The sequence below is a fragment of the Coregonus lavaretus genome, assembly GCF_964263955.1.
Source record: "Coregonus lavaretus genome assembly, chromosome: 4".
NCBI classification, from domain to species: Eukaryota; Metazoa; Chordata; class Actinopteri; order Salmoniformes; family Salmonidae; genus Coregonus; species Coregonus lavaretus.
The window spans coordinates 12,969,958-12,983,759 of record NC_139991.1 but is presented as its reverse complement, the minus strand read 5'-3'; the positions used below and the strand labels follow the sequence as shown (position 1 = coordinate 12,983,759).

At 45.5% G+C, this 13,802-nt stretch overlaps 2 protein-coding genes across 2 annotated transcripts in view; one reads left to right on the top strand and one right to left on the bottom strand.

The window, feature by feature from the left end:
- The first annotated feature begins 162 nt into the window (after nt 1-162).
- Nucleotides 163-5,312, top strand: LOC311127840 (cytoplasmic tRNA 2-thiolation protein 2-like). The gene is made up of 15 exons (XM_084159720.1): nt 163-507; nt 680-754; nt 977-1,055; nt 1,137-1,196; nt 1,373-1,433; nt 1,559-1,668; nt 1,846-2,141; nt 2,284-2,419; nt 2,606-2,737; nt 2,835-2,926; nt 3,157-3,257; nt 3,381-3,585; nt 4,288-4,354; nt 4,489-4,547; nt 4,713-5,312. Exons 1-15 carry the CDS (start codon nt 452-454, stop codon nt 4,795-4,797), a joined length of 1,614 nt encoding a protein of 537 aa, XP_084015846.1. The 5' UTR covers nt 163-451; the 3' UTR covers nt 4,798-5,312.
- The window catches only part of LOC311127839 (piezo-type mechanosensitive ion channel component 1-like), a 72,291-nt gene continuing 63,574 nt past the window's right edge, over nt 5,086-13,802 (bottom strand). Inside the window, exons 30-50 of the mRNA XM_084159719.1 lie at nt 13,621-13,721; nt 13,318-13,447; nt 13,150-13,233; nt 12,830-13,002; nt 12,607-12,728; nt 12,278-12,436; nt 11,833-12,091; nt 11,194-11,382; nt 10,781-11,084; nt 10,519-10,642; nt 10,081-10,228; nt 9,596-9,810; nt 9,267-9,425; nt 8,985-9,132; nt 8,689-8,877; nt 8,394-8,486; nt 7,994-8,166; nt 7,708-7,830; nt 7,522-7,601; nt 6,799-6,997; nt 5,086-6,613 (exon numbers count right to left, since the gene is read on the bottom strand). Of these exons, the coding sequence (XP_084015845.1) occupies nt 6,349-6,613; nt 6,799-6,997; nt 7,522-7,601; nt 7,708-7,830; nt 7,994-8,166; nt 8,394-8,486; nt 8,689-8,877; nt 8,985-9,132; nt 9,267-9,425; nt 9,596-9,810; nt 10,081-10,228; nt 10,519-10,642; nt 10,781-11,084; nt 11,194-11,382; nt 11,833-12,091; nt 12,278-12,436; nt 12,607-12,728; nt 12,830-13,002; nt 13,150-13,233; nt 13,318-13,447; nt 13,621-13,721 (3,437 nt within the window). The 3' untranslated portion in view covers nt 5,086-6,348. The remainder of the gene's footprint in view (nt 6,614-6,798; nt 6,998-7,521; nt 7,602-7,707; nt 7,831-7,993; nt 8,167-8,393; nt 8,487-8,688; nt 8,878-8,984; nt 9,133-9,266; nt 9,426-9,595; nt 9,811-10,080; nt 10,229-10,518; nt 10,643-10,780; nt 11,085-11,193; nt 11,383-11,832; nt 12,092-12,277; nt 12,437-12,606; nt 12,729-12,829; nt 13,003-13,149; nt 13,234-13,317; nt 13,448-13,620; nt 13,722-13,802) is intronic.

Genomic DNA, 13,802 nt, shown 5'->3' with positions numbered 1-13,802 from the left:
TTGTTGTAAAATGTTTACGCTATTAGAGTTCTAATTTTCTCTTTTAACTATGTGTTGCAATATTGATTAATGTGATATGTTATACATCCACAAAAATAATAGTGTTCCAACTACAAAACGCTCTTCACATGAGTGTGGACAGAATCTCGCTACGTCATCAAAATGCGCGATGTTGTTATTCAAGCGCGAGCCTTTTGACAGCTATAAGAAATAGGCTGAATTAAATACATCTTGAAATAGCTAAATTAATCTAATGAATTTATCTAGCTAAATAGAGTTTCGAAAAACTCTGGTATCTGCTCACATAGTTTTAACTGGCTCGCTGGCAAGCTTGAACCGAAACATTTGTGACAGCTACATTCTGCAATTGTTAGCTAGCTAAAGTTAGCTAGCGAGCTACAAGGAATTAGAGCTCTTCATCACATAGCTAGCTAACTTGTTAAACTCGACCATGTGCCAGGTTGATGAAGAATACAATGGACAGCTAGAACACAGAGTGACCCCACGGTAAACTATTTGCCCATTTAACAGCTAGATTACCCAGTTGCTTTAGCTGCAGTCAAGCTAATGTCCACGTGTAACTGAGTTCAGCTCGCTAGCTAACGTTAGTTTAGCTACTTATAATTTTATCTGCTGTAGCAACTGCTTCCATCCACTCACAATACATTTTTGATCGCAGGGTCTCCAAGAAATGTGTCAAATGCAAAGAAAATACAGCTGTATTGATCATCCGAGCTGGAGATGCCTTTTGCAGGTAACGTTAATTGAACAGCGTTTTGTAATTAAACAGGAGAGGGTTGTCATCGCAAACTAGATGTATTTGTCTCAAGAACTGACCCCACAGAATTTACAGCAAAAATTAGAAAGTGGTAATTTATACTTAGTTGTGCATTTTTTGCTATCATTGTCAGCACATATGCTCTTTGTAGTTAATCATGAAAAGTAATGTATTTATTTGGGTATGTCTTCTGGCCAGGGGCTGCTTCAAGGAGTACTTCATACACAAGTTCCGGGCCATGCTGGGAAAGAACCGGGTCATATTCCCTGGAGAGAAGGTATTGAATATCCATCTATATCATTTTTGTAAGGTCTTACATAAATCAAACAACTGAATTGGCATTGTTTCTCTGTTGTAGGTTCTTCTTGCAGTGTCTGGAGGGCCAGCCTCTAGCTCCATGCTGTCACAGGTTCAAGAGGTAGTTGGGTCAATGTCTTTCTAGATGTGTAGTCACACTGTATGTTGCAATTACTGAAATATCACAGGGATGACATTTTAGATGTAACACATTGACAGTTTCTTCAAATTATTAAGGGTTTCAAACTGTCTTTGTTTTGTTTTTCTGAATGAAAATGAACCTTTTTCCTCTCTCAGGGTTTGAGTCGAGACGCACCGAAGAAGTTGAGATTTGTCCCCGGAATTATCTACATAGATGGTAATGCACAGATGATCATCGCTGCTCTTTGGCGCAAAGTTTTTTTATTTTTGTCAAATAACAGCTTGTTCTGGCCCATTAGACTTGCTCATGTGTGATGATTGTCTATTGCTGTGTCTTGACAGAGGGCGGTGCCTGTGGTCAAAGCATGGAAGAGCGGGAGAGGGCAGTGGCTCAACTGGAGTCTGTTTTCAGAGGCACTAATTACCATTACCACATAGTCCACCTGGAGCAGGTGAGCTGGGTCAGAAAAATGTTGTTTGTAATTCTTTCTGGGATGTGAGACTGAGGTTTGATCATTGGAATTAAATATGTATTATAGCTTGTCACTGTTTAGAATATATGGTTGCATCATCTACTCTTACAGTTGCATCATCATGTCTATTGTCTTTTGCTTTCCATGGTGTTTCAGGTACTCAGTCTCCCCAGCTCAGTGCTAGAGGCAGGATCCTCGGCCACAGAAAAACCTCAGACTGGGTCGAGTTATAAAGCTGCTGTGGACCAATTCATCCATACCAGGAAGAACCAGAACCAGCACCCAGACCTCTCTGTGGAGAATACCCAGAGTCACCTGTCCAGTCAGAGCATGCAGGAGGTCCAGAATGGAATAACCAGCCCCATCACCCCTGAACACAGCCAAGCCCTTCAGAGACTGTTTGCCTCTGTGAGAACACTGACAGCCAAAGAGGATTTGCTACATACACTGAGGTGAGAGATTAGACTGTATCTCCGAGACATGCCATTCAATTATCAGAGCAAATGGGGGATGAAAATGTCTGAAATGCTTCTGAAGGTCTAGTTTGTGTAAAGGCCATTTGACTAATGAGGTGTAATGCATTGCTTTGTCCAGGCAGCACCTGATTCTCCACACAGCGAGGACGCAGGGCTACACCAAGGTGATGATGGGGGACAGCTGCTCCCGCCTGGCCATCAAACTGCTCAGCAACATCTCTCTGGGGCGAGGGGCATCGCTGGCCACGGACACGGTGAGGAAAAAGACCTCACCTCTTTCAGCTCAGTGGAATAGTGAACATTATGTTTATGCCCTTCTATCGCAATATTTAAAGTACCGTTCGTAGCATCACTGCAGCATTAGCCCACATAGGCACACATTGTGTATTGAGCTCTGACAGCAGCAGCTGTGTCATTTAGAAATGTTGCTGTGTTCACAGGGCTTCTCAGATCCTCGCTACGGAGACGTGGTCATTGTCAGACCCATGAGGGACTACTCCTCTAAAGAAATAGCATATTACAACAGAATGTTTGACATCCCCTCAGTCTTCATCCCTGGCCTGGACACTAAGGTGAGTCGGCTGTGCTCTGATTACTATCATTGTTATGTAGTGTGGCGCTGTGTGCCAAGTCAGTATTTAAGTTTTCTTCCTTCACCGCCTCTTCCAGGCACAAGACAAGGCCAGCATCCAGCGCCTGACAGAGAGCTTTGTCACCAAACTCCAGACTGACTTCCCCTCTACTGTCAGCACAATCTACAGGTGAGGGTGGGTAGCACAAGGAGGCACACTAGGAACCACTTGTAAGAATGACTTCTATATGGTGCAGTATTTGTAAAGAAAATAGTGGTTGAAGGGGGATTTTGTTAAAAGGATACTATATCAATCTTAAATTAGCCTGTTATGTATCTAGACTAGTGTTAAGATAGCTGTTGATAATGTATTTTTGAGGATTTTGGTAATGAACACCTGTGTTGATGGTTGTCCTCCAGGACCAGTGAGAAGCTCCACACAGCATGTCCCCCAAAGAACACCAACACACAACCCTCTGTTAAGTGCCTACTGTGTGTCTGTGCCTTGGACACTAAACTAGGTGAGTCACACTGCCAATGTACTGTACTCACTAAATAAAAATACGGCATTTTGTACTGAAAGTAGTTTTTTTGTTTTTCGTAGTCACAGAAATATCTCATCTCTACCTCCCCCTGTTCTGTAGAGGAATTCTCTGCCTACCAGGCCACACTGATCTCAGAGCAGCTGTCTCAGAGGCGGGGCCCAGGCCCTGGGTTCACCCCTGGTACAGCAGCAGCTCCAGGGCCGCCTCCAGCCTCCTCGGCAGGCCAGGGCCAGTGCTGCTCCACTGGAGGGGGCCAGAGTCAGGGCTGTGGGACTGGAGAGGGGGGCTGCTGCTCCTCTGCTAAGTCAGTAGGCATTTATGTCTCCAATGTTTGCATTACAGTACAGCTGGATTGTGTACACTGAGTGTACAAAACATTAAGAACACCTTCCTAATATTGAGTTGCAGCCACACCCCTTTTGCCCTCAGAACAATTCGTCGGGGCATGGACTCTACAAGGTGTTGAAAGCTTTCCACAGGGATGCTGGCCCATGTTGACTCCAATGCTTCCCACTGTTAGGCAAGTTGGCTGGATGTCCTTTGGGTGGTGGACCATTCTTGATACACACAAATCTGTTGAGCGTGGAAAAACCCATCAGCGTTGCAGATCGACACAAACCGGTGCGCCTGTCACCTACTATCATACCCCGTTCCAAGGCACTTCAATATTTTGTCTTGCCCATTCACCGTCTGAATGGCACACATACACAACCCATGTCTCAATTGTCTCAAGGCTTAAAAATCTTTAACCTGTCTCCTCCCCTTAATCTACACGGATTTAAGAAGTGACATCAATAAGGGGTCATAGCTTTCACCTGGATTCACCTGGTCAGTCAGTCATGGAAAGAGAAGTTGTTCTTAATCTTTTGTACACTCAGTGTATATTCACACGTTTACATTTAGGGTGAAGTGCCAAGCAACTTGAGGTTGCTTGTACAATAAGAGGCTGTGTTTATTTTGCGACGTTGATGCTATTGAATTAATACAATACTGTGTGTTCTTTCAGGGAACCAGAGATAGTGGATCTTAAAAGCCTGTTGTGTTACAGTTGTAGACTGACCATCAAAGACATGGTAAGTGAAAGGACATCTATCACTTCACATTACTCCTAAACATCAACAAGATCATCTTTACAAAGACTACAGCAGGACAATGTCCAATGTGAACAATTGCCTTTGTTTAACCATGGCCTTTCTCTGTTCTACAGACTGCAGAAGATGCCCTTCCCCAGTACATACTGTCAGAGGCTGAGAGGAGGAAGAGAAGGTGAGATTTACACTACATTCTTTACTCAAAAACATGAAATACTTGTGAAATAGGTATTTTAATTTGCCCATAATTGCTGCACAGAATATTGAGTTATTACCAGTAGAATTGCACTTAGCATATCCTTATATTTACCTTGTTACTCCTCTTTATGGACTTGTCTAGGTCTCAGATGAGGGAGGAGATCAGTGAGTTCCTGCTAGATGAGGAAGAGGATGAAGCCATCCTGAGGGTCAATGGGTCCTTGTGACAGACATTAATACCCAGTGCTACTGGACAACGTCCAACGGCACACCTAAGTGACATTGTTCCCCTGGCAACTATACAGCCAAGGCTGTTTGTCTCAATATGAACTGTAATACCAATAGCTTTTATATTTATTTTCAGTCAGTTGATGAATTATTTGGCTATAAGACAACTATAGACTGATTTTAAACTTTAACTGCAGCCAAAATAAAGCTGCTTTGTACATGGCACTGCTTGGTGGTGAATCTAACATTGATTGTATGATGCTAAAACAATGAATAGTTTTTCCATGTCAGGAATGAGAATTATCATTTATTTGTACACATTAACAATATTTTCATTGGTTTAGGAGCTGAATCACATTGTATTGGAAATAGAAATATGGTTATTCTTCCACAACAGAGATCCCACAGCAACAACCTACATGGTTCTACATTAGGACTCCCATCAGCATCACCCGGGTTCTCTGAAAATGAGAGCGAACATTTGGCAATAAAGTATAACATGTTTATTAAAGTTAGGAAATGTTTTGGTTTTAAGTTTGTGCATTTAGGTTTGTGCATATTGGCAACTGCTCAAGCAATGGTTGAACCATATTGTAACCATTCAGAACAAAATATGATTTAAGGCACAATGGTAGCTGTGTGTTCTGTATAGTGTCACAATTTATGAAACTACTCCAGCATGACATTTTCCAGAGATGGGGCTAATGTTGCCTTATGCAATATTCCAGCATGGAGACGTTTAGTATGGTTCAGTCTTTACTCTGAACAGTGTTGCTATACTCTGTCATTTAACCACAACGTATTTTACACTTTTTACAAGATTCAAGTCTTGCCATCTATAAGCCTGGAACTTGTTGCAATGTACAAAGTTAGCTTTCCTCCCAATTGAAGCATTTCAATTTGTAAACAGTTTGAGTAAGATTCAGAGATGTGGCTGAATATGATCTAATAGTGTTTTGATTGGAAACAAACACTCTACTTTAGGCCCCTTTTCTCTCAAATTGTCCCCTTTGGGGCTGCATTAGTCCACACTGTGCTGGTCAGTGTAGTGAGGATCCAGCCTGTGACCTGTCAGGGGGCCTGGCTCTTCATTACGGGGTAGTGTCTGTAGGTCGACCCGGCCATCACACCTTCTCATTCAGAAGCCAATCTTTCTGTTGGAACCCAAGCAATAAGACAAGAGGAGACTGGCTTTAGTCTGTGGTCAAAGTGCAAAGCATCTAACCTGCCCTTCTGATTGGAGAGGCTTAGCCAAACCTTCCATAACCAGGGGAGGGGCACTGGAGCAGACCCTTGGCTGCCACACAGCCTCTGGCTCTCTGTCTCAGTACGGTCCAGCAGCAGAGGCAAATAGTACTCTGTGTACAGAAACAGACAAAACATCCCTTTCCCCCTGGCTAAGAGGAGGGGTTAGTGCACAGCGAAAATAGACCCACTGGAGCTAGCATTGGGTCTGTTAGAGGAAGACCAGGTAGAGGCACCCCTGTGTGTCAGACAGCCCTAGCCAGGGGTGCTCTGGATGTGATGGGACAGCACAGCCAGGGGGGAGGCTAGCGATTGTCACTTGATAGCTTGTCTCTTGTCCACTTAATCATGGTCTCTGGTGAGCGGTAGAGGAAGATGAGTTTGGAGTAGAGCTCCTCCTCCAGCTCTAGCTCTCCGGTCTCCCTGACCAGGAAGATGTCTGTGCACAGCTTGAGGATACGGTTAACACAGGGCAGCTCCTCAAACATAATGGAGTGAGAGATCTCACTGAAGAAGCCCCTCACAAACTTCCCAATCACCAGCACCACCGACACGTACAGACCCATGATCCTGCAATGGACAACAAGTATAGAATGAGCATAACTGAACATAGAGCTCTCTGTCTGAAAATGAAATTATGGATATCTTCTATTCAAAATACAGTTCATTTCCCACAAAATAGTGTGAATGTAAATCTAGTATTAGATTTGCTGGAATGGGCTACCATTGAGAAGACAGACAGGCACAGATCTTACCCATATCCTGCCAGGAAACCTAAGCTGGGGGGGCTGACTTTGTCGTTGAAGATGACCATGGGCAGGACGCCGCAATCCCCTGTGGATGGAGGACAGTCGGCGATGCTGATGTCCCACCACTCCTGGGCCCCACGGGTGCTGTTCAGAGAGCGGTCCCTCATCAGAGACAGGGTTACATCCTGGTAGCCCTCCTCATCACCTGCAACATAACATGGTGTCAGGGAGACAGTAACACAGACCGACTGCCTATGTTTTAGCTTTGAGCTTCCTTGTAGACGGGTTGATTGTTTAGCAACAAAACTGACTCGTGTGCAACTATGGGGAAAAACAGACGGGGTTGGCTTAGATTGTTGATAACATGTAAACTGTATATTATCTCCAATGTTAATTGAAAACATAAATAAAGCTGCACAATGAGCACTTGTCTCTCAAATACATCGTTACAGCTAGCAAATTTGAGCCATATTAGCATAGACGTGACATCAGTCAAAACAAGACATTAAGAACAAGATCAAGCAAGCTGAAACGAGCCACTTACGATTCACCACCATGGCAGCTTCTTGTCATTGTTGCTAGCTATCTGGCCATCCAGAACCATAACAACACTTGGCCTTCTGCCCCTTTGAAGCGTGTGCATAGTTTTCGTGACGTTGTCAGCTAACCCGTCTATATTTCTAGCACTGTATGGCAAGAAGGATGTTTATAAATAAAAGCTCCTCTGACCTTTATACAGCTGGTCGACTGGTTTGGCCTCGGCTCCGTTCGGTGCTCGGATATAGTTGGGGAACATGTGAGGCACACGTCTGAGGAAGAAACAGTACAGAGAATGTCAAACAGAACTCAGGACAGGATTTCACACAACATAAATTGAAATACTACATTTGACTTTGTGTAGAGAGCAGAACATACACTGGGTCTGTGCGGTTCCCCACTAGCAGTGAAGCAAGGTCTGCTCTGACTGGGTTGCCTGGTTCCAGATCGATGGAGTACTTGTCAGACGTGTGCTCCACAGTGCCACCCTTGCCAAGGTCCCTGAAGAAAGAGACAGACAAAAATACAATACATACTATAGAAAACCACAGGGCAATTGCATAAGCAAATGTTTTTACTTCTACAACTACTTAAAAACACACAAACAGGTGCATACACATACAGGTGGGCACACACACACACACACCCCCCACACCCAGCTGACCTCTGAAAGGTCCAGGCCAGGCGTAGGGTCATGTCCACAGGGCTGCCCAGCAGCTCCTTGACCACCTCCTGTCGACTAGGTGGGCTGATCCTCCACACTGACCCGGAGCTACCCTCGATTTTAGCTGTCACTATGTCCTCATAGCTGTAGAGGGTGATGAACTGCATAGCCCTCTGCAGGAGATGCACACAGACACTCAGAAGTTACAACTACCTACCGCTGAGGCAAATGGAGAGCAGCGGAGCTCAAGTCCATGTTTGTTGTATTCATCATTCAACAGGGATCACTTACTCACGGTTACACAGTTGTACACATTTTGTTTAATTATAATCTAAAACAGGGCACCCAAGGGAAGGAAATGAGTTCAGCTCTTTACAGTAGGGTTGGAGGTATTACGTACAGCATTGTCATAGAAGTTGGTGGTGAGTTTGTTGTAGTCCTCCTCAGTGAAGGACTGAATGGACTGCTGCTGGACACTCATGGTGAACAAGGGCTATGGAGAGGGACAATGGTTAAATGTTTCAGTACAACAACTCTAACATGAGCACATTTCAAATGTATCTTCCATAGATTCTCCATTGCTTGCTTTTTAGTGCTGGACTAGACTTGCCATTGAAGATGACCATGGGCAGCATAGGTCCAGGGCCCATAGAGTGTAAACTGTGCTCACTTATAATTTCCCCCCCAGTAATTACCTCATATCCTCCCAGCTTGACGGTCACTGTGACATCCACAGGGTGATTGACCACGCCCACAACCGATCTGACCAATGAGATGAAGAGCAGCGGGAACCAGATGATGCAGATGAGGAAGAAGATGATGAGTCCTCCCATTCCATACTTCACTATCTTCTTCTTCTTCTGGCCTTTGGGCTGAGGGTATTTCTGAGGATGAAGAGGAACCAGCTGTAAGAACTGCTGGCCTAATCACACACTACAATAGATAGCAAGTGATTTTATCAACTACATTTGTAACCTAGAGGTCTTTGTACCTTCTCTGTCTCACGGCTACACTTGATGATGAAGATGTTGGCGTAGATGTCTTCCACACACATCCAGTTGGAGAGGGACAGAGTGGTGTCAGTCCACACCCAGTCCATCACTGCCCGGAGCTCCACCAGGAAAGGCACCAAGCGGAACCTGAAAGCACAGACAGACAATATCACCCTGTACCAGTACCCAACCTCATCCCATCACCTCCCTGAACAGGGAGACTCCTTGACTCAAACATACCATATGGTGTGGCAGAGGAGGAGATGAATGGACAGACTCACCCCTGGAAGAGGAAGAGGTTGAGGTGGTTGAACTTCTTAGTGAGGAAGTTGCCCAGGATTCGGGTGGGGTAGCCACAGCGGATCTGATAGGCCGACAGGGCAAAGTAGATACACTTGAAAAAGTACCAGAGCTGAGCCACCGAGTTTTGACTGAACATCCTGAGAGGACAGAGGGAGACACACTTCAGTATACACCTCAGAGAAATGATGCAATAGACACACTGCTTCAGGACTGTAGAACATCATGAAGATAGACAAACATAGTGTGATTAAATAGACATGATGTAATGAGATGTATCACTCTGCGGACACACCTTCCTCTTCCTCACCTCTCAGTGACAGCAGGCAGGATGAAGAACATCCAGAGGTGGATGCCGAACACCAGGATGATCTGGAAGATGAGCTTCCCCAGGACGGTCTTGCGGAGGTAGAGGGCTCGGTCGATGATCATGGTGCTGAACTGGATGAGCAGCATCACTAGGAAGGCCTCGGGCACCTGGTCCTCTGACAGCGTGGAAGCAATGTCTGCTGCGGCTGAGTGTTTCTGAGGCACAATGGGCAACCGTTTAGTCCACAGAATGCTATTATAGTATCCTGGGACCAAGTACAGAGCTTCTAGAGATTGTGTTTTAATGGTTTAATCGGAATAACGTGTAGGTGGTGATGCAGTAAGGAGTAATACAATATCGGAACTGTATTTGAGAGGTTTGAAAGGTTTGAGAGCTTGTGCCGGCACAAGTATAGGAAAGGTTGTGTGTCAAGAGTGGCCTCGGACAGAAAGTGCATTCATTGCAGTCATATAAACAGTACTCACTCCAAAGGCCCAGAAACCGAAGACAATGATTATGAAATCCACCACGTCAGTGAGGAACATGAGGGCGTAGACATCAGTGGCAGCACGGTACGGTGCATGTAAGATGTCGCTGAAGAATTCGTGACAAGGCTTGTAGACATTTCGCACACTACAAAGAAGATTGGGAAATCAAATCACTGTCCATGCCCAAATATGGCAAGATTATAGAGGACCGCTGATTCATACAGCACAGTAATCACGTCACAACCAACTACACTTCTAAATGCAAATCAAAACCCACAGAATTATTTATTTACCATAATAACACTATAGAATTCACTGGTTATGTAATTGTGTGACGATTGCATTGTCTGACGAGCTTTCCTGTGAGTGACTCCTGTGTACTTTCCTGTGAGTGACTCCTGTGTACTTTCCTGTGAGTGACTCCTGTGTACTTACACGGTGATGGTGAGGTGCTTGATCTTCTCTCCCACTGCTATCAGCTTCTTACTGGCTGCCTCTCTACGTTTACCCTTCTGCTTCTTCTTCTGCGCCTTCTTCTCAGCCTTGATATCTAAGGCTTCTAGAATCCAAACAGAATACAAATCATTTCACTGTAACTGAGGCGGGCAGTCATAAGGACACACACTCCTATTCTGAAATCCCAAGCCTTTAATTCATGAATGTCTTCTTTCTCCCCTCTATTGTTTCTTTAACTGACCTTTGCTTAGTTGTTTTTTCTTGCGGAAGCGCATGATGCTGCCCTTCTTCTTGGGTCCCTCCACAGGCGGCTCTGGGGTGGGGGCTAAGCTGGTGCTGGGCTCTGGTTCAGGCTCTGGTCCAGGCTCTGGTTCGGCCTTCTGGTCCTGGTCCGGTTTGAGTTCCTCCAGGTCCATGAGGCTGGGTCCTAGGCTGGGATGGACCTCCACCTCCTCCCCTTCTCCTTCCTCCTTCTTGTTGGCCTCCTCTGATGGCCGAGAGGGCTTCTCCTCCAGAGCACACTCCTGGTCCCACAGGCCATACCGCTGATGACAGTGAAGAGTATTTAATCCAAATCTTGTGGTATAAACATATAATTATAAATGTCAAGGCCAACAGAGTCCTGGCTGAGAGTTTTATGGTGGACTGGTATACCTGTAGCAGTGAGCGATGGAAGAAGAGAACCAGCAGCTGCAGCAGATCATAGCGGATGTAGTTATCAGTTTTCTCCAGGCCCAGGATACGAGGAGGGAAGAAAGGCTTGTCCTCGTTCAGTGTGAGCTCATATACACTGTTCCACGGGAAGAAACCAAACTGGAACAGGTACTTAACCACCACCATGACCTGAGTAGAACCGGAACAAACCGGAACAATGCAGAGAGAAACATAGTTTAACATAAAGAAACGTATCTAATACATGAGCATCTGTTAAATACTGTGATTTTTGTATTTATATTTGTAAAAGCTAACAGCCTGGAACGGGAACTGTGGAATAAAGCCCTAAATTAGGGTCGGGCAATCTAGACTGCTTTTTGGTTTCTACCGTTGGTTTACACCAGGTGTTCAATAAAAAAGATCTTACACATTACATACTTCACATCTTACGCAATGTTTACACCACTTTAGCCAACGAAGGCAAGAAGATGGACAAGATAGTAAGCATCTGCACCTATGCAACGGCTGTCTCAACAGGCTTGCATAGGTATGCACTAACATACTACATCAGTGCAACAATAACAATGCATAAACCAGCTCTGTCTTGGTACCAGCATTTTCAACCCAACAGCGACCCACCTCAGTGTAGACAATAGCGGTCATCCAGAACTTCTTGGTGGGGCGTGGCACGGCCAGCATTGCCCAGAGGAAGATGAGGATGGGCAGCACCACTGAGATGACGGAGGCCGTCACCATGTTGTTGAGCACGATGATGAAGTAGCACACCAGCTCGGAGTTGGCAGCCAGGAGGTTGTACAGGGCAAACTGCAGCTTCAGCAGGCGGTTCTGAGAGGAGTAGAACTCTCTACACTGGACCAACTCCTCCACAAAGAACTGCCTGAGTTAGGGGGAATCGAGACATGGGGGTCAGTACAGTTCGTACACACAGGACATACACAAGCTGATACGTGGGGACAGTTGGCAGTCTGTGTCGTGAAAGGAAATCGATCAGGCTACAAGCCGGGGTCTGTAGCATGTCAACTGTAGAGATTTTCTGGGAACATTGTTACGTATATGTCAGTACCTGTCAGTGAGCATCTCACTGGCGGTCCTGGAGTGGCGGTAGTGGCTTTTGTGCTGTGGTTCTGGCTCCTCCCCCAGCAGCTCCAGAGTGGGCTCTGAACAACACAGGGTGGTGCCGCTGTGACGCTCACGCTCGCTCAGCTCCTCCAGCTCCAACCCACTACAACATAACACACAGGTCAGCAATAACACTTAACACTGACTGAATTATAGATGATTACAAACCAGTAAGAAAAGGACATTCTTCAGTTAAATTCTGTTCCTCCCTCAAAAGAGATATTTAATATTCAATGTGCCCAACAGGTTAAATGGGCTATCACCGTCACCAACCTGGTGGCACTGGTTCTATTCACGTGGTCTGTGTCTCCCTCTGCGTCTCCCAGACATGTCTCCATAGTGGGGCTCTCGCTGCCCTGGGACAGCTGATCCTCCATAGGCTCCCTCAGAGGCCCCTGTCAAACACTACAGGGTTAGGGTCCATCACTGGTCATACTGGGACAGTGCCCCCTAGAAGTAGATGACTTCTGGGTGTGGGAGGTACCTTATAACTGACCTGGCTGACGTTGTGTATGAGGAGGTAGCGTTCGTTGCACAGCACAGTGGAGGTGTCCACGTACTGCCTGGTGATGAGGTTGAGCCACTCCGTTAGGCCGTCCACCATGGCCAGGAACACGATCCACAGCAACATGAAGATGTCCAGGATCCTCTGCACGATGTCTGCCTTCCCTGGAGCACAGCATGAGATTACATTGCATTAGGTCATACAGACAATAAAATGTGTGAAACCTAATGAATAAATGGCACTATATGAAACACTGTGAATATAGTGGCCAAAATATGTAGCCTACATCATTAAATAAACCCCCAAAATACCTGAGCCCTCTCCTTCAAGTTCATCATTGTCATCTATCTCTTCGTGTGAGATACTTTCATCAAATTCAACACTACCTTCATGACCTGTAACAGAAAAAACAAGTTAATCAATGTGTGTTTGTTTGTGTGTTTGTGTGTGTGTGTGTGTGTGTGTGTGTGATCTCTGACCTGATGCTGGAGAGCTGTCCTGTTCCCTCTGCCGTCTCTCCTCTCTTTCTAGCCTCCTCTGTTCTTTCTGTCTCTCCTGGCGTTCTCTCAGCGTTGCCTTGGCGCTGGTCACCCACGCCCGGTACGCCAGCTGTGGGCACAGGGGGGCAGGAGGAATTCACATGCTTCAATACTCCATTGTGAAAAGCAAGCTTTGGAGTATTTTGAGTAATTATGTTGTTTTTGCACATTTCAGTGCATTTTAGCACTGTGAAAATGTTGTGGTGGCAGAGGCTGTGTTTAATGTCTGTAAGGTGAACTCACCTGAAAGGCAGTCTGTTTCTGAGGCTTTTTTTCTTCTGAAAATAGTTCTTCTTCCTCCTCACTGTCCGACTCAAACAGGTAGTAATCTCCAGAATGCAACACTGCAGAGGTAAACAGAAACCATCCACATCATATTAATACATGGGGACAGGACAGACCTTGGGTAGTGAATGCATTTACCG

Coding starts and splice junctions, on each gene's coding strand:
- LOC311127840 (XM_084159720.1), top strand. CDS start 452: ATGTGCCAGGTTGATGAAGAATACAATGGACAGCTAGAACACAGAGTG. Junction 508..679: donor GAACACAGAGTGACCCCACG/GTAAACTATTTG, acceptor TTTTGATCGCAG/GGTCTCCAAGAAATGTGTCA. Junction 4,548..4,712: donor GCTGAGAGGAGGAAGAGAAG/GTGAGATTTACA, acceptor GGACTTGTCTAG/GTCTCAGATGAGGGAGGAGA.